This window comes from Peromyscus eremicus, chromosome 6 (assembly GCF_949786415.1).
Source record: "Peromyscus eremicus chromosome 6, PerEre_H2_v1, whole genome shotgun sequence".
NCBI lineage: Eukaryota > Metazoa > Chordata > Mammalia > Rodentia > Cricetidae > Peromyscus > Peromyscus eremicus.
Window position 1 is genome coordinate 80,707,129 of NC_081421.1, and position 23,834 is coordinate 80,730,962.

Consider the following 23,834-nt stretch of genomic DNA (forward strand, 5'->3'; position numbering starts at 1 on the left):
TTGTCCAGCACATGTCTGCCTGCACACTGCCATGATTCTCACCATGATTATAATGGACTAAACCTCTGAATCTGTAAGGCGGCCCCAATGAAATGTTTTCCTTTATAGGAGTTGCTGTGGTCATGGTGTCTCCTCACAGCAATAGAAACCTTAACTAAGACACTACTCTTCCTTATTTCAACAGCTAATGTTGCCAAATACCTATTTCTCCTAAACCCAAACTTAGCTACCTGTTTAACTGTCTGTTCTTCACCCTTTGTATCTAACCTGCCAACCACTCTGGCACTGAGTTCAGATGGTCTGTGGGCCTTTCAGGGCTCTGCTTACACCTGTCAGCTCATCTCCCATGCTCCTTGAACCTCCATGGCCATTTTCTCCCAGGCCATGCTTGCTGCAATTGCACACACTGCCTTTTAGGGGATGGCTGTTCAGGGAGGGTTGGCTTGCCATTTTCTAGATACTAACAATAACAAGGGCTGGAGAGATGGCTCAGTGGTTAAGAGCACTGGCTGTTCTTCCAGAGGTCCTGAGTTCAATTCCCAGCACCCACATGGTAGCTCACAACCATCCATAATGAGATCTGGTGCCCTCTTCTGGCCTGCAAGCATGCATGTAGGCAGAACACTATATACATAATAAATAAATCTTAAAAAAAATAATAATAGCAATGGTGAATATTGATGTAGGCTGTCAGTGTGGCAGACACGCTGTCAAGGACCTAAGCTCACTCAGTCCTCACAACAAAGTGATGAGCTGGGCACTGGCGTGGCTCCCTTTGCAGACAGAAGAAACCAAGACATGAAGTATTTGCTTACTGTCACACTACTGTCTCGGTCAGGTTTCCCAGAGAGCAGCAGGCTCAGGGGCAGGCATCTGTGCTTAGTAGGTGTGTTGGGATTGTCGTCAGCAGTCATGCCAATGGTATAACGGTGAAGGGATGATGGGTCAAACCATGACAGTGTTGCAATGAAATCACCCTCAGGTCTGTCGACACCAGAAGTTAAGTGAGGGTCTTTATTCTCCTGCATGGACTTGTCCTTGGTAGAAGTCCTTGGAGGAGGGGTCGGGTAGCTCCTTTACTAGAGCCAATAACTGAAGAAAGACTGCAAGTTAGTCGTGGCAGCAGGAGAGCAGCCGTAGTGCTGGAGGGGAGCTTGGCCATGGGCCCACCAGCCAGCATACCCTGACTTTTTACTGACATCCTAACCTCTGGTGTCAGTAAGAAGTCAGTAACCGCAGGGTGGTGGTGGCGCACGCCTTTAATCCCAGCACTCGGGAGGCAGAGCCAGGGGGATCTCTGTGAGTTTGAGGCCAGCCTGGTCTACAGAGTGAGTTCCAGGACAGGCGCAAAGCTACACAAAGAAACCCTGTCTCAAAAAAACCAAAAAAACAAACAAACAAACAAAAACCCCAAAAACAACAACAAAAAAAAAAACAAAAAGAAGAAGAAGAAGAAGAAGAAGAAGAAGAAGAAGAAGAAGAAGAAGAAGAAGTCAATAACCCTAACATGTTAAAACAACAAACATTACCTCATAGTTTCTATTAGTCAAGAATCTGAGGATGTCTTGTTTGGATGCCTCTAACTCAACCTTCTTGATGAAAAACATGCTGATGCTTGTTACACGTGTTACAACCACAAAGAAGGCGGTAAGGACAGTTGTTACACGTGTGACAACCACAAGGAAGGCGTTAAGGACAGTTGTTACACGTGTTACAACCACAAGGAAGGCGTTAAGGACAGTTGTTACACGTGTTACAACCACAAGGAAGGCGTTAAGGACAGTTGCAACAGGTGAGAAAGGATGTTGTAACTTCCAGAGAGAGTACCGACTCAACTCTGAATCCAGTACCAATGGAAAACACAGCAACCACCCTCAAATAAGAGGTACTTTGTTCTCAGCCAAATATGAGTTCTCACTGTCTGGAAACTCAGATTCAGCTTGTCTTGAAAATGTGCTCCGTGGTAAAAGTGGTTACATGAATATTTTTAAAATTATGTGGAGGAGTGGGGAAGGCATTGTGCATGTGATGCAGAGACTGCTAAGTCCAGAAGAGGGTGTTGGATCCCTGGGATCTGGAGTTCCAGGCAGTTGTGAGCAGCCTGACATGGGTGCTGGGAATCAGACTCGGGTTGTCTCCAAGAGCAGTATGACCCCTTAACTTCTCTGGCTCTGGTTACATGAACTTTTTATAGTCACAGAACAAAATAAAGGATAACTTAAACATATGTATATGTATACACAGATTACTTTAAAGTCTGGTTCTGTATCTGAGAGAAAACATATAGTAAGAAAGCCATAAATTAAGGAATTGACTAAATATATTAGCAGAGACAGTAGGCAGATGGGTTATAGAAAACGGGGAAACCCCTGCCATAGGTCTCAGATGCTACCTGATGTTCTTAGCTTTTGGGTTAGTGCAAGTCTGTGGTCTTTTAAGAGAACATATGTTGCAGGTTTCACCTGATAGGTTCCTGTAGGTGCATTTTTCTGTCCTGCCTGCCAGCTCCCAAATAACCACACGGAGACTTCTTATCAATTATGAAAGCTTGGCAATAGCTTAGGCTTGTTCCTAACTAGCTCTTATAACTTAAATTAACCTATATTTTTATTGATCGTCATTCTACCACATGGCTTTTACCTCTATCTCATTTTCTGTGTCCAACTTGTTCTGTGTCTGTCTGGCTTCTCTGACCTTCTTCCCAGAATTCTTTCTGCCTGGAAAATCCTGCCTAGCTATTGGCTGTTTTGCTTTTTATTAAACTAATCCCAGTGACACGTCTTCACACAGTGAAAATAAATATTCCACAACAGGTTTCACCTGAATATGGAGTCACTTAAGGGTTAAAGGAGCTAAAGATAGTCTAAGACAAATTGGCTCAGGATCTGTAACATTTTAACCATCTATAACAAAGTTGGAATCATTCAGTCCCCCTCTAGGGTTTTTAACATCCTTTGGGCTTGTGGGAGGGACTGGGGGCAGGGGGCAGTCAGTTCCTGGTGTTTCACCACACTTCCTACCTGCAGAAGCCCATTGTTTTTTTCACACCCTACAGAGCTCTGAAGGCCCCTTCCTGGGCTCTGACAAAAATCATGCAGAGTAGGCAAGAAGGAGGCCTTTAGGAAAAGGAAATAGTGTTAAAGCCTTGAGGAGGTATAAAGCCTAAAGCGGCTGAATTGTCTTAACACCATTAGTCACCATGATCTGGGTCCCATTTTTTTTTTCTTCTGTCCTTTGTATCTGGCTTAACATGAACATGGATATGTGATAGGAGTTATTATACAGGAAATTAAAATCATCAAGAATGTTCTATGGCCTAAGGAAGTAAAGGCAGCAGATGAAGGAAGCAGGCGTCCTAACCAACCACAAAGTCTAGTATGGCAGGGGGCTTCCAGAACCTACCAAGCCTGATGGTAGTATTTAGAGCATCTAGAATTTGAGTTCACCAAATCACTCTTATAAATTAGAGTTTGTGTGGTTGATAGGTAAAGTTAGGACCCATACTATGGGGTATGTAGCCACTTTTACAATTATCCAGATGGTAATCAGGATAGGTCATGCTGTGACAGGAAGTGCATGCAAGCTATAACACACTGACCAATAGGAATTTGTTGTATCTTAACATTTTCCATGTCAATAACAGCATAGATTAGATCCAATTAATAATAAACCCCTTCTATTTGGAAGGGGTTTTGTTGTTGTTTGCTTGTTTTGTTTTTGTTTTTGTTTTTGTAGGGGTGTGGAAAGAGTTTATTGCTTTGGCTCTAGGAATTTGCATCTAAAAATAGAGGCACTCTAGGAGGCTAAAGAGATAGCTCAGTGGTTAAGAGCAATTGATGCCCTTCTAGAGGATCTGGGTTCCATTCCCAGCACCCACATGGTGGCTCACAACTGACTCCAGTTCCAGGGGACCCAACACCCTGTGGCCTTCAAGGGCACTACAGGCACAAGGTGCACAGATATACATGCAAGCAAACATCTATACACATAAAATAAATTAATAAATCTTTTATAAAGAAGATCTAAATGTGAAAGTGCTTAAGAACTATGCTATAAAGGAGAGACTTGGTAGAGCTGTTGGGGACTTTTGAATTTGGTTCTTGGGACACTTAATTGCTAAGGTAGTTGAAGATATGCCAGCTTTTCTCAAGTCCACCTGGATGTGTCCTTAGAAGAGGTCGGCACAAGTTAGAAGCAAGTTATAATACAAAACCCGAAGTTTTAGGTCACAAAGATTGTAAGGAGTGCCCAGTAGGGACTTTTCTATTCTGGCTGACTGGAGTCTTGGATGTGGTGTCTTTTTAAACTGGCAACATCATCTGGCTTTAGTTCTTTCCTATAGATGGTCACCTACTGGGAGCTCACTCTGGAAAGACTCTGTAACCAATTTTGAATTGTAGCTATTATTTTAAAGACTATTTATTTATGTATTTTATATGTAAGAATGCATATACATATATCTGCATATATACCTCCATGTTAGAAGAGGGCATTAGATCCTATTATAGATGGTTATGAACCATCATGTAGTTGCTGGGAATTGAACTTAGGACCTCTGGAAGAGCAGCCAGTGCTCTTAATCACTGAACCCTCTCTTCAGCCCATAGTTATTATTTTAGAAGTCTCTTACAATAGCGTGCAATGTTTCTCTTTGGGTAATGGTTCAGTCCTTTGTCCGTTGTTCTTTCTGTTTCTTTGATAAACACCAACAGCAAGAGCAACTTCAGGGAGGAAGGAGTTTATTTCATCTTATTCTGACAGTTACAATCAGGGATGTCAGGGAAGTCAGCACCGAAGCAGAGGCCACAGAGGAGTGCTACTTACCGGCTAGCTCTCTGGCTCCTGCTCTACTAGTTTTCTTATACTGTCTACAGATCTGTACAGCTCTATACAGATCTACTTGCCTAGGGATGGTACCGCCTGCAGTGGGCTGGGCCCTCCTACATCCATTAGCAGTCAAGAAAGATGCCCCATAGACCTGTCCACAGGAGATTCTGATTCATGCAATTCTTCAATTGAGGTTTCCCTCTTCCAGGTGTCTCTAGTTCACGTCAAGTTGACAATAAAAACTAACCAGTACACCCATTAATGGTTTTACAAGAAGACAATTGATGTTTTCCCAAAATAAGTAAATATTAGATTTAGAATTAGTGGGAATGTTTTGGCTAAGGAAGATGAGAGATTAAAATTATTTTAGCAACTGATTTTTTACATTGCCACATGTTCATTTAACCACCAATCCAGAGGACTAAAGACCATTGTAGACACAATGACAATGTGTCAACAGCCCAAACTTTACAAAAAGATTTAAACATTCACCCACTAAAATGATTTCCATACTTATGTAATTTAGCAGAAATGCCCCAAGTAGGAACAATTATTTCTAGTAAATTGTTTTTCATACTTCTCTGATAGTGGCCTTCTGACAAGGGAAGAGTCAACCCAATGAGAAAACACACACATATTGATATCCTCCTTTCAGAGAAATCTGGATTAAAATCTAATTGCTAGGTTTTAAATGGCCCAATCAATATAGAGATAAAACATAAAATCCCTGTTCTTTGTGTAGGTTTTTGTAAATGTAAAGACTTATTGCTTTAAGTTGAAAATTAGGTTTTAGTTTTATATCTGTGTTTAATTTTGACCTTAGGATTTTTTTAAAGCAGAAAATGCTAACTTTAAAAATATTAAAAAAAATTTTTTGTTGATGTGTCTGTGCGAGTGTATGCCATGATTGTGCAGATGCCCTTAGAGGCCACAAGAGGGCACTGCATCCCCATGGAGCTGGAGACATTGTGAGTCACTCAGAACATGAGCTGGGAATCAAATGTGGATCATCTGGAAGAACAGGAAGCACTCTTAACCACTGAGTCACTTCTTCAGCCTCAGTAATTTTAATAACTTTAATTATAATGAAGTTAATAATTTACATATTACCTTAATATGTAAATGTTTTATCTTTCACAAACTTTCTTATGACATACTATAAACTTTTAGTTTTGCCTGAGTCTATTTTTTCTTTCTTCTTATCAACGTCTATTTTTTTCTTATCAACAAGTACTAGTGAACTAATTTTTAGATTTGTTTAAGTCCTGTCTTAATTTCTTTTTCTGATGCTCTGATAAATGCTTTGACAAAAGTCGCCTGAGGGAGCAAGGGCTTATTCTGGCTCACAGTTGAAGGTACAGCCCGCCATGGCAGGAAGTCAAGGAGGCAAGGGTTTGTAGTCTTGTCAGATCATAGTCACATCCACAGAATGGAGAGGGTGAGAGGATGCTGCCCCTCGGCACCCCTTCTCCCTAGTATCAGGCAGGAGCCCAGTCAGGCGATGGGGACACCTATAGTAGGCAGCTCTTCCCGTCCTTATCAATGTCATCAAGACAACGTCCACAGGCTCATCTCTCAGGCGGTTCTAGAGTCTACCAAGTTGACGACTGATATAAACTGTCACAAGTCCTATCAATTAAAAAGGCATTTGTACTGAATTTACATGACTGATTACATATGAGCCATTTTTAATTGAAGCTTTTTTGGAGAAGACTTTTATTATATAAGCATGCTACATAAAACGTATCTAAAAATTGGCATGTAGATAATATAACCCAAGTGCATAAATAGTATCAGGATCACCTTTCTCCCTCCATACCTAATCTTATGAAAATTTTTTAATTTAAATTTTATATTATGCACATATGGGTGTTGTACTAGCTAGTTTTATGTCAACTTGACATAAGTGTGAGTCACCAGAGAGGAGGGAGTCTTGAGTGAGAAAATGCCTCCATAAGATCTGGCTGTAGGAAACCTGTAGGGCATCTTCTTAATTAGTGATTGATGGGGGAGGGCCCAGCCTGTTGTGGGTGGTGCCAATCCCTGGGTTGGTGGTCCTGGGTTTTATAAGAAAGCAGGCTGAGCAAGCCAATAAGTAGCACCCTCCATGGCCTCTGCATCAGCTCCTGCCTCCAGGTTCCTGCCCTGTTTGAGTTCCTGTCCTGACTTCCCTCAGGTGATGGATTATTACCCAGAAGTGTGAGTCAAATAAACTCTTTCCACCCAAGTTATTTTTGGTCATGGTGTTTCATCACAGCAGTAGAAACCCTATGACAAGTGTCTTGCCTACATGTGTGTCTGAGTACCATATGTATGTCAGGTATCCACGGAAGCCAGAAGAGCGGCGCCTGATACCTCAAAACCGGTTACAGGGTATTGAGTGGGTGCTGGGAATTGAACCTGGTTCTCTGGAAGAGCAGCCAGTGCTCTTATCCAATGAGTCATCTCTCCAGTCCCTCCAGGATTGAACTATAAAAATGCTACAACATGTTTCCCTTTTAAAAGTGGCATTTGTTTATTTATGAGTCCATGTGTGCACACACATGCCCATGTTATGATGTCTGAGGACAGCCTGCAGACGTCAGTTCTTGTCTTCTATCACGTGGGTCCTGGGGATTGGATTCGGGTCATCAGGCTTGGTGGAGCCTTTGCCGGCTCAGTCGGTCATCTCACCAGCCCCACCCACGACTTTTCTCTTTGACTCAGTGCTTCATTCTCCCCAGGATGTTAGAGCACAGAGCAGAAGGAGGGGGAGACAGGACCAGAGGAGAGAAGGTTCCTCAGAAGTCGTTTTTAGTTAGGACACACACAGTCTCTAACTTTTTTTTTTTTTGTTAATCTGTTATTCTTTAACAGCCCTCTTTAAAACACTTGATGTGATTTCCAAATTTGTCTTTGTTCATTTGGTTTTGTTTCTGTCATAAGGTCATAACATGGAGCCTTCGATGACCTGGAACACGTGGCAGTCCTCCTCTTTCTCTGTCTCTCAAAATTCCTCACAAATTAGCAATTTTATTATATTTTCCTTAGATGTTATTTGAGTAGGCTACCCTTTCATAATATTTAATTCTATTGCCCAGAACTTCTAATTTAGTGCAAGTGTGTGTGTATGTGTGTGTGTGTGTACATGTGCACACACACTATCTGGGAATATTCCCCATTTTTGTTCAAATACTTGCAAGTTAAGTTACCATAATTATCAGAAATAAAACCAGCTGAAGAACAAAATGGCAGTTTTTCTCCAAACATTTCCTTCTTCCCTGAACTTCTGTTTCCTGTTTTAATTTTAGTTTTGTTTTCTCCTGAAAATTGCAGCCTTGTTAGCAATCACGATTTGTATTTTGGATGGGATTTATAGACTGTTCATGTAGCTCCCATAGGTGTCGCTGCTACAAGGTTGGCCTCTCTATTGCACTTTGGGTTTATCCCTCACAGTCATGGGGACACGAAAGCTCACGACACTGGCTAAGCAATGCTTGTGTCTTCCTAGCTGAGGGAATAAGGTTTCTGCCAATGCAGGAATACTGTATGTTGTCTCGGGTTTCCCTGTGAGGGCGCTGTATGTCCTGAGGAGTTTCCCCTGACACTGACCTACATGTGCCTCTTATCGTCGTCATCACCTTTATGATTCCTCACCATAGAATTTCTAAACTAAAAGAGACATTTGCAATAAGCATGAAAGGATGTAGGAAAACCATGAAGTTAGATGTGACAGGTGCGGCGTGAGGAAAAAAGGGGGGAGGGGCAATGTTATCAAAGAAATGCCTTGACCAAAACGCCCTGAAGTAAACAAATGTTCTGAGGCAAATACCAGGTTCTTTTGTTTGTTTGTTTGTTTGTTTATTTGTTTGAGACAGGGTTTCTCTGTGTAGCTTTAGTGTCTGTCCTGGAACTCACTCTGTAGCCCAGGCTGGCCTCGACCGCCTGGCTCTGCCTCCTGAGTGCTGGGATTAAAGGTGTGTGGCACCATTGCCCGGGCCAAATACCAGGTTTCAACAAATAATTTAGAGACGCATTTGCCTGACAAGACAACATGGGTGGTTGGGCACACAGACTCATGTTGGTACTTAATACCAATCTGGGTGACTCATCTGGTGAATGTGGATCATTCTTGGGCCCCATATTAGGTACTCAAACTGTCAATACAGAACACAGGTCTAATACCAAAGGGAGTAGGGGATAAAATTCACAGATACAAAGCAGCATGAAAAGGTCAGGGGGAGCCCAAGAGATAGATAGGGATTAAATCCTAGCTCTCACCATCAAACACATGTTCAATCTGAAGAGACATTGCCTCTAAAAATTTCATGGCTTTGAAAATTTGTTTCAGATGCTGGGTAGTGGTAGTGTATGTCTTTAATCCCAGCACTCAGAGGAAGGCCAGCCTGGTCGACAGAGTGAGTTCCAGGACAGCCAGGGCTACACAGAGAAACACTGTCTCAAAAAACAAAACAAAACAAACAAATATTGTTTCAGTAGGCCTGGAATAGGCTCTAGGAGTTCATGCCATTTTCATGGAATGTGGTGGCCCACAGATGCTCTCTAGTGAGATCTTTTTTTTTTTTTTTTTTTTTTGGTTTTTCGAGACAGGGTTTCTCTGTGTAGCTTTGCGCCTCTCCTGGAACTCACTTGGTAGCCCAGGCTGGCCTCGAACTCACAGAGATTCGCCTGGCTCTGCCTCCCAAGTGCTGGGATTAAAGGCGTGCGCCACCACCGCCCGGCTCTAGTGAGATCTTATTGAAGGTCAGAGAATCTTAGCTTGCTTTACCCAGCAGGACGCATAATGGGATGATTTGACCTACAGCGAGGTTATCAGGTGTTTGGAAGGGTCTACACTTGGCTGTATGGTATGCTTTGATCTTGCAAGGGTGAGATCTTTTGCCTCTCCCCTTGGCCTATTATAAAAAGCCATTTTGAATAAAGCTCTGGGCAGTTGGGTATTGATCCAGGGCCCTCCCAAAGCTATCCTGTGTCCGTCTTTCTCCTCGTCTTCTATCTTTCTACCTAATACTTCCTAATTAATCTCTCTTCCACCCAAGAACTCTTCAAAAGATGGGATCAGGTTGGAGCTAGACTCCCACAGATTCCCACAATGGAACTAAGACTCAGGCACAGGATCTTGGGCATTTTAGGCAAGCACTCTACTACCAAGCTCCACCTAAGCCCCTGGCTCTAGCTGTTCACTGTGTCCCCTGGTTCCCTACCCTGTAAACAGCTGCTGCCACACGCTCCTGATGCCAAGGACTGAGCCATGCCAGCATGCCTTCCCCAGAGTATGGACCAAAACCTCGGAAACTGAGACAAAATAGCCTCCTTCTGGAGCTGTTTCCATCAGGTATTTTGGTCACACTGATACAAAAATAAATCACAAGCTTGCTCAGCCTGTGTGAAGGCTTGGGGTCAATCACCAGCACCACAAAAACAAAAGACACACTCAAGGGCTACAGACAGTACATTTAAAAAAAAAACTGGGTATTTATGTAGCATGGCATGTGCATGTGGAGGTCAGAGGACAACTTCGGAGAGTTGGTTCTCTCCTTTCACCCATGTGGGTTCCATTGATCAAACCCATGTTGTTAGCCATGGTGGCAGGTGCCCTTACCATCTGAGCAATCTTGCTGGCCCTAGATAATACATTTTAAAAGCATTTATTTTGTGTTTATAGGTATGCCCCTGACTGTATTATGTGCATCGTGCGTGTGCAGGAGCTTGTGGAGTTCAGAAGAGGCATCAGGTCCATTGGAACTGGAGTTACAGGCAGTTGTGAGCCAGCATGTGGGTGCTGGAAACCAAATCCAGGTCCTCTTCAAGAATAACAAATGCTCTTCTTAATCACTGAGCCATCTCTCCAGCCCCTGGACAATACATTTTATGGAAGGATTATTCATGGACTAAGACAGGGAGTTTCCAGAATGGGCTGTAATTTTACCAGAATAGGAGTCCCGCACCCCCCTCCTGCTTTTCTGTCCCTTATATGTGGTTTTTAGATGTGTCATGGCATTAAATGTATGATGGGAATGGTTAAAACCACAGTGCTAATAATATGGAAATGTCATAAAAAAGTAAAGAACAGTTAGAGCTTGTCTGTTGACCAAGTTGGTCTCTCTCTGCTGGTTCTGGCGAAGTCTTGTTTTTTTAATAAGCTGTCACATGGTGCCCTGATGTAATGTTCTTTGCTGCTGCATAGCTTTTAGGCATTTTGAAGTTGATTATGACATCCTGTCTCCTCTCACTTCAGAGTGGTGATTCCCAACCTTCCAAATGCCGTGATGCTTTAATAAAATTCCTCATGTTGTGGTGACCCCCAACCATACAATTATTTTTCTTGCTACTTCGTAACGGTAATTTTGCTACTGTTAGGAATTGTAATGTAAACATCTGTGTTTTCCAATGGTCTTAGGTGATCCCTGGGAAAGGGTCATTAACCCCCAGGTTGAAAACTGCTGCTTCAGCCACTTCCATCCCTTCAGATTTAAAGGCTGTAGAAGGGCAGACATCTGGCACTCAGAACTTCTTCCTGCCGACGTTAAGGTGGCTGACTTTGCTTGCTGTGAGAGTAGAAATTTCTGGTTGTCTAGGATAGCCAGAAGCACCACAGGCAGTTTTCAAGTTGGGATGATCTCAAAACTTGGCAGAATCATCATTTTAGCCCAGAAATGTTGAACCTTCCAAGGTTCCAACTTCACAAGGTGTGCTGGTTAGATCTTTGTCGACTTAACAGAAGCTAGAGTCATCTGGGAAGAGAGGGTCTCAACTGAGAAAATGCTTCATCAGATTGGCCTGTGGACAAGTGTATGCAGCATTTTCTTGTTTAATGACTGATGTGGGAGAGCCCAGCCCAACCTGGGTGGTCCTGGGCTGGAGAAAACAGGCTGAGCAAGCCATGAGGAACAAACCAGTAAGCAGCAATCCTCCAAGGTCTCAGCTTCAGTTTCTGCCTCTAGGTTCTTGGCCTGACTTCCTTCAGTCATAGACCATGATCAGGGTATATGGTATATAAGCTAGATAAATCCTCTCCTCCCCAGGTTGCTTTTGGTCACGGCGTTTATTGTAACAACAGAAGGCCAATTAGGACCCAAGGTGAAAAATACAGGGACCAAATACCAGAGGTAAAACAATGGCTTCCATAATAATAGAGTTCCTTTGGCAATTATTCCCTGATGGTCAAGAGGATGAAAAAGTGGTATTCAGGGGAAAGGCGTGGTTAGAGACAGTTATAGTTTTGTCTAAAATCAATGTTCTGCCATTTGGTTTCAGCTGACACATAGCCTACACTAACCCTTATCCTGGAACTGGGCAAGAAACATCATGCCAGAGCCAAGGGCAAGAAGGCTATTCTCTGGTTTACATTAGGACTTTTCTAAGGTAGGATTTTGAGAGGGGAAGAGAGGAGGGGAGAGAGCCCCATCCAGGACATCAGCTGCTGAGAGTACTCTCCTTTGGGCATTGTGTCCTTAGTCTGGTGACTCACCTGTTACTTGCCTTTCTGCTGTGGTTCCAAAAACCTCTTTAAAAACTACATTTGTTTAGTGTGTATGGCATAGCATGCTTATGGAGGTCAGTTGACAATTTAGGGGAGTTGGTTCTCTCCTCCTACCACGTGGGTTCCAGGGACAGAACTCAGGTCATCAGACTCGGTGGTGACTGTCTTTATCTGAGGCCATGTGAAGGAAGTAGCACAGAGCTGGAGGGTCCCGTGTTTTTTTTCTTTTTTCTGTCCCCCAGAGGATTGATTGTAAAGGCAAATAAAATTCCATCCCTGAGTACTTGATAACATGGCTTGGGGATCTCCTGGGCTCCTTCTCAAGGCATGAGTTACTTCACATAAGGAGGGGCCTCTGATAAAACTGAAGTCTGTCACAATATTAGTAAGCCAGACCACAGATTTGGATTAGAAATGAAAGAGGCTGGGCACTTGTGCATGCCTTTAATCCCAGCACTCGGGAGGCAGAGGCAGGTGGGTCTCTGTGAGTTCAAGGCCGGTCTGGTCTACAGAGTTCAAGGACAGGCTCCAAAGTTTTCTTGTAGGGAAAATCTGTCTAGAAAAAACCCAACACCCTCCCTCCTCCTCCAAAAAAAAAAAAAAAAAAAAAAAAAAAAAAAGGAAATGAAAGAAAATAAATTTTTGTTTGTTAGCTAGGGGCAGTGTAGGGTTAGGGTGGTTTGTAAACTTAGCTCAGAAGAATCTGTCTAGAGACATCTTTTATGTTTGGAGGGATTCCAAGTAAAAAGAGCCTAATTTCCAGATGTGGTTGGTAGTGAAAAATCCAGCAACTGGCCAGACTTTGGCCCCTAAAGCTTATGTGATTCATTGTTTCCTTTTCTCTCCATTCTGTGACTAAACACCAGACAGCAGCAACACGAGAGGAAGGGCCGATTCACAGTTCAGCCCAACACTGTTGGAGGCACATCGTCGGAACACATGCGACAGGAGCACACCACAGAAATGCCCGCCATCTTAGCAGACGTGAACAGAGACAGGCTGGCCCCCAGTGACCCACTGACAATGGTAGAGCTCAAGTCCCCAAAGATCCCACGACCTCTCTACAGTGCCAGACACGGAAGCCTGTGGGGACAAGACAAACCCTCTGTAACAGGTGAGGGGGATTTAAGTATTATTTCATTATCTGTTTGTTAGGAGGATATAAGGATTATTATTCCATTATTGTGTGTTAGGAGGATGTGAGTATTATTTCATTATTTGTGTGTTAGGAGAACTGGGATAACATGACTTGGAAAGACATTAGCTGAACAATCGGGGTGAAGTGGGCTAGGACGACCTGCAACAGAAAAGCCCCCTCTGGAAACACACAGCAACTTATAGGAAAAAACTAACAGAAAACTTTCGATTTGCAGAAAAACTATTGGTAAGAAACCTACTTCCAAGAGGGACTCCTAGGCAGAAGCCTTTAATCATATTACTTGAGACTGACAACTGGCTTTTACAGGCCCTTCGAAGAGAAGCCTTCCCTAGAGCTGCAGGTCCAGTCAGTCTGCCACCTTTGTTTCCTGTGAGCCCTGAAGAGATTCACAATAGTGAATAGGGCTTGGGCCACCCTCCCGTTCAGACTGATCAGGGGGTGATCCTTCAAGGTTTTAGCAGGGCTGTATCTCCCAGGACTAACTAGTTAGAGAGCTATGGCTCAGGAGCTGGTAAGATGTCCATAAACAAGAACAACTGTAAAGCAGCTCACAAGAACTAAATTTTAAGGAATTAGGAGCTCTTCATACCCCAAGAAGGCATGTGGGTAGCAGTTCTAGTCAGGACTGAGTTCTCTGAAATAAATGAACCAGGATATTTTTGTCTATGATTAACATTTAAAAAAATTTATTTTTATGTGCATTGGTGTTTTGCCCGTATGTCTATGTGAGGGTGTCGTATTCCCTGGAACTGGAGTTACAGACAGTTGTGAGCCACCCTGTGAGTGTTGGGAATTGAACCTGAGTCCTTTGGAAGAGCAGCCACTGCTCTTAACTGATGAGCCATTTTGCCAGCCCCTATGATTAGCATTTTTGATATGATAGCATATATTACATGAAAGTGATTGGTGATTCTCCAGTACAGAAGAGACCTGTTGGGTTAATTTGCTGTAAAGGAAGTCCCTACTCTATAGGGACCTTGGTAACCCAAAAGAATGATTCCTTTAAATGTCAGGTTGGGTGTCATCTTTTATAAAGCTGCTACTGTTAATAAACCATTCTTCCATGGGGGTGGTAGTGATGGTGGTGCATGCCTTTAATCCCAGTACTCAGGAGGCAGAGGCAGGTGGAACTCTGTGAGTTTGAGGTCAGTCTAGTCTACAGAGCAAGTTCCAGGGCAGCTAGGGCTACACAGAGAAACCTGTATCAAAAAACCAAACCAAACCAACAAAACAAAAAACAAACCCCATTCTTCTTCTAACAGCTCATCTCTTAAGTAACGTCTTGTTTCTACATGGGTGAGCTAATCTGTTGTTGTCCTGGGCAGGCATGAGGCTAGACAGAGTTAAGATCTGACAGATTGTAAGGATAACTTCTGGGAGTCAGGCCCCTAGAGCCTGACATCTGGCTAGGCATTCTCCAGTTAGTCACTGCTGGTCTTCAACCTCTAAGATCCCTTATATTGGCTGAGGGGTCTGAACCTGCAGAGGCTGTCCCAAAGTCAGCTTAGAAGCCTTTCAACTAGAAGTGGAAGGATGCTACAGAAACATGCCACAGCCCATTGTCTTCCAATTTGGGGGTTGGCATGATGAGGACAATCCCTTGCCTCTTAGCAACACGAGGTGAATGATGTTTAAAATTAGGGAGGTTCGTTCAGGAGATAGGTTTTAGTTAGGACCTGTTACTATTTTTTGCATTTCTATCCAATACCTATACTATCTTTGCATTTTGGAAATATAATTTGTTTAGTTTTGCAGGCTCATACATGGATAGCCACTGGTCTCAGGATTAATTCTATCTTATCACCTGTATCTGACTTACACGAGCCTCTGAATTTAGACTTTTGAACTGGTGCTGGAGTAAGAATTTTAGAGCTATTAGATTATTTTCTAGGTAAGAAAAAATAAAAAGTTTTCCCCTGGAGGCTGGGGCAGAATTCTGTGGTCTGAATATATGCCCTCAAATTCATCAGTTGAAACTGATTCACCAATGTGATATTATGGGTGGGGCTTTTACATAGTGATTACACTATTTGGGTCAGAGACCATATGAACGGACTGGAGGGAAACTGTTAGGTCCTGTTTGGATTTTTACTGTGAGGATGCAAGAGGCACCATCTTAGAAGCAGAGAACTGTCTGTTTCTGACACCAGTCTAGTCTGCCGCTTGCTTCATCCTGGACAAATGAGCCTCCAGAAATGCTGAGAGTAAATTTCTATCCTTTACAAAACACCCAAGTTTCACGAATTGTTTTGTGTGTGTATGTGTGAAGGTCTATATGCACATGTGTGCATTTGTTGGCCAGAAGCTCAACAACTGGGCTAGATTGCCTGGCTAGTGAGCCCCAGGAATTCTCCTCTGTCTCCTGTGCTGGGATTACAAGTATGTGCCAGCACACCCCACAGGCCCTCATACTTGTAAGGCAAGAACTTTACCAACTGAGTTATCACATGTTCTTTTACAGCAGCAAGAACTAAGGTAGACATCCATGTGCATTAGTTAGCTTTTTATCACTATTGTGAATACCTGAGATAACCAACTTATAAAAAGTTTTTTTTTTTTGGAAGCTGGAGAGACGGCTCAATGTTTAAGAGCACCGACTGCTCTCCCAGAGGACCCAGGTTCAATTCTCAGCACCCATCTCTCCAGCTTCACAACTGTCTGGAAAGTCCAGTTCCAGGGAATCTGACACCCTCACATAGACATACATGCAGGCAAAACACCAATGCACATAAAATAAAAATAAATTATTAAAAACAAAACATTATTTTGGTTTACAAGTTCTGAAAGCAGGTTTGAGATCATGACTGACTGGCCACATTGCTTTGGGTCTAACAGTAAGATGAAAATTTTAAGGTGGAAATAAAACTGCTCATCTCACTAGCCAGGAAGCAAAAGGAATGGGTGTGACATCACCCATTCTTTGTCACACCCATTCCTTCCAAGGGCACACCTGGATCCTTTCAATAACCCAAGCACCTTCCATTATGACCTACCTCCTAAAGGTTCCAGTGCACCTCTCAATAGTGACGTCTGTCTTAATGCACAGACTTTTAGGAGGATATTCAACATCTAGGTCATAGCAACTTAAGACATTAATGACAGTAGGGTGTGGTGGTTTAAGCCTATAGTTCCAGCTACTGGGAAGACTGAGTCAGGATGACTTGAGCCAAGAAGTCTGAGACCAGCTTATGTAAGACAGACCTTGTCTTCAAATGACTTGTCTCATCTTAGAAAACAGGGTCTAATGGGATTTTGCTATTTAACCAAAAAAGGCACAAGACTACCAGTAAATCTTGTATTTTTAATTGACTTTAATGATTATTGCTCATCTGCAAGGATTAATATTGCATTCATTAAAAATCATTCAATACAAAATGAATATTTTCCTCCCAAGTTGGTCTCCACATGTTCCCTCTGATGCCAGACATTTTCCAGTGTCCTTTGTTACATGGCTTGACAGAGACGAGCCCTTACCTATTATTCCTATGGACAAAGTAACAGACACAGGACCAGAGGGCAGCAAGAACTGGGCCCCTTCCCTCCAGCAGAGCTGACCAGATGGATATACTGTTGTTGGCCAAGATAAGTCCCTACTGAATGTGGTGTTCTGACTGGCTGGTTAAGTGCCCTAGGAAAGGGTCTTTAAATGTTAGCATACATAGAGAAGAAAGCATGATCACATTGGCAAGGAGTGGGAAGGGACTGGGTAGGGAGGAACGGGAGAGGAAAGACAAAGAAGTTTTGGCAAGCTAATTGTTCCCTGATAGAAAGGTACAGGGTAAAAGCTTTCCTTTCTTGTATTTCTGTCTTTGACACCTGTTTCTCTGATCAGTGAAGAGAGAGAAGTAAATATTTCTAGTACCTAGAATTGACAAATAACCCATCTTTAAAGGATCACAGGCTAGAACATGTTGAGGACTTAACATCCTGGATAATTATATACTTAAAGCTCATTTGACCATGCAGAGATGCTGGCAAGCGGGGTGAGTGGCCTGGGAATCAATCTCCCTGATGGTTAGAGGGCCTCCTAAAGTTATCTTGGAGCATGAATCAGGATTGTACTTCCTCTACCAACTCTTCCTTAAGATCTCAGCTTACAATTTTTATTTATTTATTTTTTGTGGCAAGTGTCAATCAAAAGTGGCACCATGTCTATAAAACTAACACGAGACAAGGCCTACAGCTCTGGACAGATTATATAGTTGTATATGTTTCACCTTGGCCCAATATATCATTTTTTTTTCCCCATCTGTACAGATTTCCCTTCAAATGTTCAGGTTGCAGAAGCACAGCTGCCCACAAGTTTGCTCTTAAAGGATAAACCCTAAAGACAGGGCTCAGTGTTTTATACTGAGTAATGGCTCAAGAAATTGGCCGTCAGCATAAGCTGCATGAGGCAGAGCTAAGAAATTCTGCTTATGGCTCCAGTTCACTGATGCTATAAACTATGGGCTGGAAACATGAGGGGCTCATCAGAGTCTGAGACTAGTATTTTTCTAGCCTCAACTCTTCACACTTTGTTTCAAAGGTTCAAAGAGATATTGGTAACCACCTGAGCTGTTCCTCAGTGTTAACACTAAAATTTTTCCTTAATTAAAAGAAATACAACAGAAATAAATGCTAAGGGACAAAATTCAACTTGACAGAATGCAGTTTAGTTAAGAACTAGAACATGAGAGAAGGAAGGTGGAAGGAAGGCAGGGCTGAACTACAAATCCAAGTGACCCTACGGAGTTCACAGCACAGCTCTGCGCCAGACACGCCACCTCACACAGGAAACAGCTCAGAGTGTCTGGGGAAGTCGACATGCACCACCTCCATCTAACCTACCTGGCTGGGAAGTACCATCCTGGCTCTTCTGAAGGAGTGGAAGAGCACTAGTTCCAGCAGCTAGGAAACTGGCTCTCTGAAGGCAATTTAGACACTGTTCCACATAGAAGATACCTTAGCATTTTTTGTTAATATGGTAATTAAATATAACCAAAGTCCCCAGAAGTAGTTCAAGAATCAACTTTCTGGGCTGCAGAGTTACCCTTCTTTAGTGACTAGGGTGAGAAACCTTCAACCTCAGTTTCACCTACAGAGCCATGGGGCAAGTTCCTGTGTGGTCTGCAAAACTTGAATGACAGATGAGAAAACAAAAATGAAATTATAGAAAAAAAATCAAAAGGAAAGTAATAAGAAGAAAAGAAAAGTTATCTTAAAAAATATTCTATTTGAGTTGGATGGTTTATGTGGACTGGTCACTGTAATACATCCATTAGTATCTGAAAAGAGAGAGATAGACTAGTTAACATGCTTTCTATATGAGAACCAAGAGATTAGCTACAGCATCTTCTCCAAGCTTCCTCCCAGCCCAGACTGGGGGGATTCCTACATGGGTTCCTCCTGGGATGAGGCTCCCTCCCCTTCTAAAACTGTAGACTCCTCTTAGTTCTTTACACTTACTGGTACACATGACTTCTCTACCTTGTTAATTTGGTATTCTGCAGGGCTGGGGACGGAACCCAGGGAGCATCTCCCTGTGCCAGGCAAACATGCCAATACGGAACCACCTGGTCATTCACTCCCTGCTAATCTGCAGTGGTGGCCTTATTCTCTTCATTATCAGGCCCGACACATCTTTACTGAAGAAAGGTGGCTCTACTGGCTGATCTAACATTGGGGAAAGGGCTTTTCATTGCTTTCTCCCAAGTTACCTGTAATAATTAGGTTTGAATGGCCCATTTTTGTTGAGTCCCAGATACTTGGCTTGGTCGTCTGTCAGCTCTGTCAGGTGGGCATCGAATGACGGCAGGTGCAGGCTGGCAACATACTCATCTAGGAAAGGAAGCAGCAGGAGACTTGTCAGACACGCCTCCTACGATACAGCCTCCCTCTATTTTCAGTGCTTTTTTTTGTTTTTGTTTTTGTTTTTGTTTTTGTTTTTCGAGACAGGGTTTCTCTGTGTAGCTTTGCGCCTTTTCCTGGATCTTGCTCTGTAGCCCAGGCTGGCCACAAAGATCCACCTGCCTCTGCCTCCTGAGTGCTGGGATTAAAGGTGTGCGCCACCACCACCCGGCTATTTTCAGTTCTCAAAGATACTCAGGAAGAGGACGGGAATGGAATAACCCTGAAAAAATTCACAACTTGAAATATTTGCTTCATTAAGAAAACTTTCAAAGCTGCACTTCTGGGAAATTACTTTTAGCACCTACAAAGAGCAAGTAAAGCGCCATCTGCCAGTTCAGTAAATGGGGTGTCTTCTACTTCCCCATCCTTCTCTGTCAGATTTTGGCTTCACCTGAGTGGTTACCATGTCATATACTGCACTCAGCTTCCTGTGGCAACTTCCTTAACTAGATTAAAACTATCAAATCATGAGTCACAAAGATGATTCCAGCAGGCTCAAAAGAGTCTACTGTCACTGACATTTATTTAGGATAGAAGTCCTAAAGCCACAAATTTTAGGCTCATGGATTTTTTTTTTTTTTTTTTTTTTTTTTTTTTTTTTTTTTTTGGTTTTTTTGAGACAGGGTTTCTCTGTGTAGCTTTGCGCCTTTCCTGGGACTCACTTGGTAGCCCAAGCTGGCCTCGAACTCACAGAGATCCGCCTGGCTCTGCCTCCCAAGTGCTGGGATTAAAGGTGTGCGCCACCACCGCCCGGCTTAGGCTCATGGATTTCTAAGGCACATGTTTAGTGCTGTTCCATAGATGAACTTTCCTAACTTTTATGAATACAATTTCTTAAAAAACAAAACAAAACAAAACTAGAGGCTACAGATATGGCTCAGCAGTTAAGGCACTGGCTGTTCTTTCTAGACTCAGGTTTGATTCCCAGCATCCATGTGGCAGCTCAAACCATCTGTAACTCCAGTTCTAGGCAATCTGATACCCTTTTCTGGCTTTGACAAGCAACAGTCATGCCTGTGGTCAGATATACATATAGGCAAAATACCCATACACATAAAAAAAAAATTAAATGATAACAAATCCACAAGCAACTTGAGGTAAGCCATTTGAAGAAAACAGAGTAAGAATTAAAAAGTTTTTTATGTGTATCCATCTTTACCTGCATGTTTGGACCACATGTGTGCCTGGTGCTCATCGAGCCCAGAAGAGGGCACTGGGTCCGTTGGAACTGAAGTTACAGATGGTTGAGAGCCACCTGCTGGGACCTGAGCCTGGGTCCTCTGCAAAAGTAGCATCTCTCCAGCTAGCAAGTTGTTTTTTTAGCTTAAAGCCAGGCATTTGGACTGGCTGTAAGTTATGGGTTGGGTACCACTATGCAGAAAGGCAAAGGACTAGAGATGGTTCACACCACATGAGCAAAGTGTAAGTGCTCCTATGGAGGTGCAGAAGGTTGAGAAAGAGGATGGGTAATACAACTTGTTTCTGTTTCTCTCACTTTGGTCTAGGCTGTACTTAGCTGCACTGGGAAATCTGCTGAGCTTTGGAAGGGTACCTGAGGATAAGAACATCTTCCTTATTTAGCTCAGATTCTTACTAAATTCTGTAAAATACACAATATTATTCTCATGTTATTACTCACAAAAACGGAGGCTCCTGGTGCTAACAGATCATCTCCCGAGGCCAAACATCTAGTAAGCACTAGAAGAGCAATCAGAACCCCGACTCTACATCTTTTTAGGAAAGTCATTTTACAAAACCATGCAGCCAACCAGGATCAATGCAGGTGTCAGTTTTTCACTCACCCATTTTCTTAGGAAGTAAGTACACATCCTGTTTGTAACGTCCCTCTGGTGCATTATAGAGTTCTATCAGTGCCAAAGCCTAAGGTGGGAAAGAGGGCCAGAGAACAAAGCACTTCTTAGACAGGGACATAATATAAAACTAGGTTTAACAGTGCTTTAGGATAAGCATGACAGTAACTGATCATCCTGAGAGCACCCACGACTCTGCCCTGAGATATAGGCTAGCTAATGTAAGAGGAAGTGATGTTTCTGTTTAGCTTCTAACAAAAGAGCAAACTAAACATAATTAAGCTGGAACACTAAAATTTCAGTTGCGCAGTCAATTCAGACACAATCACTAATGCTCTTCAGAGGAGAAAGTGTAAGCATCAACAACTTAGGATACAGAAAAAGGTTACAGGTCACTAAGAATGTACAGTACACGCATCAGAATCCTGCTCTGTGCTGTGCCCAGCTCCACACATCTCAGTGTAGGAAAAGCAGGCATCTTGTCACATACCTGTGTTGTAGCTGTGATGGAGAGAACAAAGGTAGGAACTGTGGAGCAGCTCAAATTGAGTAAACGACCCTGGGAAGGGAAGAGAGGGATGGGATGAGCTGCTGCCTTTCTTTCAGGTTCTCATGGTACCCGAGTCAAGCAGACACAGGAAAGGCTTTACACCTCTACGCACTCCACTTGGAGAGGAAGAATTATAGTTTCAGGTCAGGACTCCAGGCTTTACCTGCTTTACAAATCTGTGTGAAGGCTGAACTCAGCCAAGGGCAGGAAACTGTGTGTGTACTTAGCAAAAAGGTTTTCCTGGAGTGCTTCTCTTTTTGGGGATAGACAACTGGGGAAATACACCTCTATCCGAAGACAGAATTCAGGGGAACACAGGCCCCAGTATTTCCCACTGCCTCCCCTTCCTCACTCTGTGGATCTAGTATCCTGCCATAGTCTTTGGTGTGTATTACCTCTGCAAGAAGGACGACCCGTTTGCCATCAGGCCAAATGACATGGTCCACCTGAGAACGTACTCGCTCCCATGTTAGCTCTGGAGTGCGGAGGCTAGTCTGGAAGGAAGAACAGTCAGTTTGTTGTGACTCTAGTGAAATGCAGAGGAAAGCGTAACTAATGGAGAGAACCTCACCACATCGATTTCCGTGTTGGAGTGGCCCATATTGCATACAATGCAACTATTTTTCATTCGGTCCAAGTGCTCCCGTGTCACTACATTCTTATTTCCTAAAGTAAAGAAGAATGGCTGAAGAAAAAGGTGCTGGCACAATAGTACCAGCTATTTCCAACTAAAACCTGGGAGACATTTGCTACCATCAAAGATCTTGCACACACTGTGAGAAAAATGTACAGCAAAAGCTTGAGTGCAATTATTTGGATTTAAGACCAAGTAATATGAAAAATCACCAAGGGAAAAGCTCTTTCTTTTGGAAAACGTTAAAAGTTCTGAGAACTTACTCTGAGACTTCACACTGAGCACAGGTCTGACCTTCTGTGTCCCTTTTGAGATTTAGCTTGAGAGTTAACATTGCTCTCTCTACATGTACTAAAGCACTGCTACTCACCTGTGCAAGTTATTACAACATCCACCTGCCGGATGACCTCATTTAGCTTCACGACCCTGAAGCCATCCATGCTGGAAGGAAAGAAAGCAGCACTGTGAGCAAAGAAAAGAGAGTGTGTGTGTGTGTGTGTGTGTGTGTGTGTGTGTGTGTGTGTGACACTGATAAAACTTTCTGAAACAATCACAAAATTAGACAACAAAATCCTCTTCTGAAGTAAAAGCTAATGCTATCTCCCAGAAGTGCTTCTGCAGAGTCCCAAGATTCTACATAAGAAGAAAAAAATGTCAAGAGGCCCTAGAAAAGCATGAAGGCCCTAGAATAAGTGTGAAGGGACCAAAGCCATATTACTCTTCTCTTCCTGGGAGACTTCTACAAAAACTCTCAGAAACATCAAGCACCTAAATCAAATCTAATAGACTGTCATTACTCTAGCCTTACCAGGCCTGCAGAGCACAGATGGGGTCAATTTCTGTGATGTAGACAATTGCTCCAAGGGCCTTGAGAGCAGCACAGCAGCCCTTTCCTACCTGCAGAACACAGGAAAGGCAAAGTTGCCAGGTCTAATAAGACTTGGTCACTGGGGGCAGACAAACTCTTGAGGAGGTAGGAATTAGCCTCCTTTAAATTACTCATCATTTAGTGAACACTTCAACCCCAGCTGGAGCAGAGAGAAACCCAAACCAGGTTGTAAACTTCAATTAGGGATAATTTAAAAGACATGTTGTAACAAGAGTTGGGGAGAGGGAGGCTTTGGGTAACAGTTACCATTATGGAAACAAGATCAAACAAGAACAACTCTGAGTTCTTGCTCCACAAAAACCTGGTAAACTTGCTTGCAATGTGTCCACTGACAGCCAGCAGCACAAGAACTTGAGTGGATCATTGCTGAAGACAATAAAACTTCCTAGAACCTATTCCAGTTTAGAGACATTCAACTATAAGGTCACGTCAGTTTCTCCATTCTAATACAAGTCAGAAAATGGGGATAAAATAATGCTACTTATTCACTTGAATTGTATTTCAAAAAAAGTTATAAGTAGGGGGGCAATAATGCTGACATCAGTCAAGACAAACTAGTGAAATAAGAAAATTCAATACATGCTATACC

The 23,834-nt window shown here is 42.9% G+C and overlaps 1 protein-coding gene and 1 long non-coding RNA gene across 5 annotated transcripts in view; one reads left to right on the top strand and one right to left on the bottom strand.

The window, feature by feature from the left end:
* The first annotated feature begins 1,614 nt into the window (after positions 1-1,614).
* On the top strand, positions 1,615-14,186 carry LOC131912641 (uncharacterized). The gene is made up of 3 exons (XR_009379661.1): positions 1,615-1,885; positions 12,085-12,192; positions 13,177-14,186. It is a non-coding gene; the product is annotated as an uncharacterized LOC131912641 (long non-coding RNA).
* A 3,916-nt stretch (positions 14,187-18,102) lies between these two features.
* The window catches only part of Ahcyl1 (adenosylhomocysteinase like 1), a 34,981-nt gene continuing 29,249 nt past the window's right edge, over positions 18,103-23,834 (bottom strand). For 2 of the 4 annotated variants that reach the window (XM_059266064.1, XM_059266066.1), the window contains exons 10-17: positions 23,165-23,253; positions 22,727-22,797; positions 22,294-22,388; positions 22,118-22,216; positions 21,663-21,731; positions 21,164-21,242; positions 19,169-19,289; positions 18,103-18,736 (exon numbers count right to left, since the gene is read on the bottom strand). In XM_059266064.1, the coding sequence (XP_059122047.1) occupies positions 18,730-18,736; positions 19,169-19,289; positions 21,164-21,242; positions 21,663-21,731; positions 22,118-22,216; positions 22,294-22,388; positions 22,727-22,797; positions 23,165-23,253 (630 nt within the window). In that variant the 3' untranslated portion in view covers positions 18,103-18,729. Of the gene's footprint in view, positions 18,737-19,164; positions 19,290-21,163; positions 21,243-21,662; positions 21,732-22,117; positions 22,217-22,293; positions 22,389-22,726; positions 22,798-23,164; positions 23,254-23,834 lie in introns of those variants that run through there. The other 2 variants (XM_059266065.1, XM_059266067.1) reach the window with 1 other exon arrangement.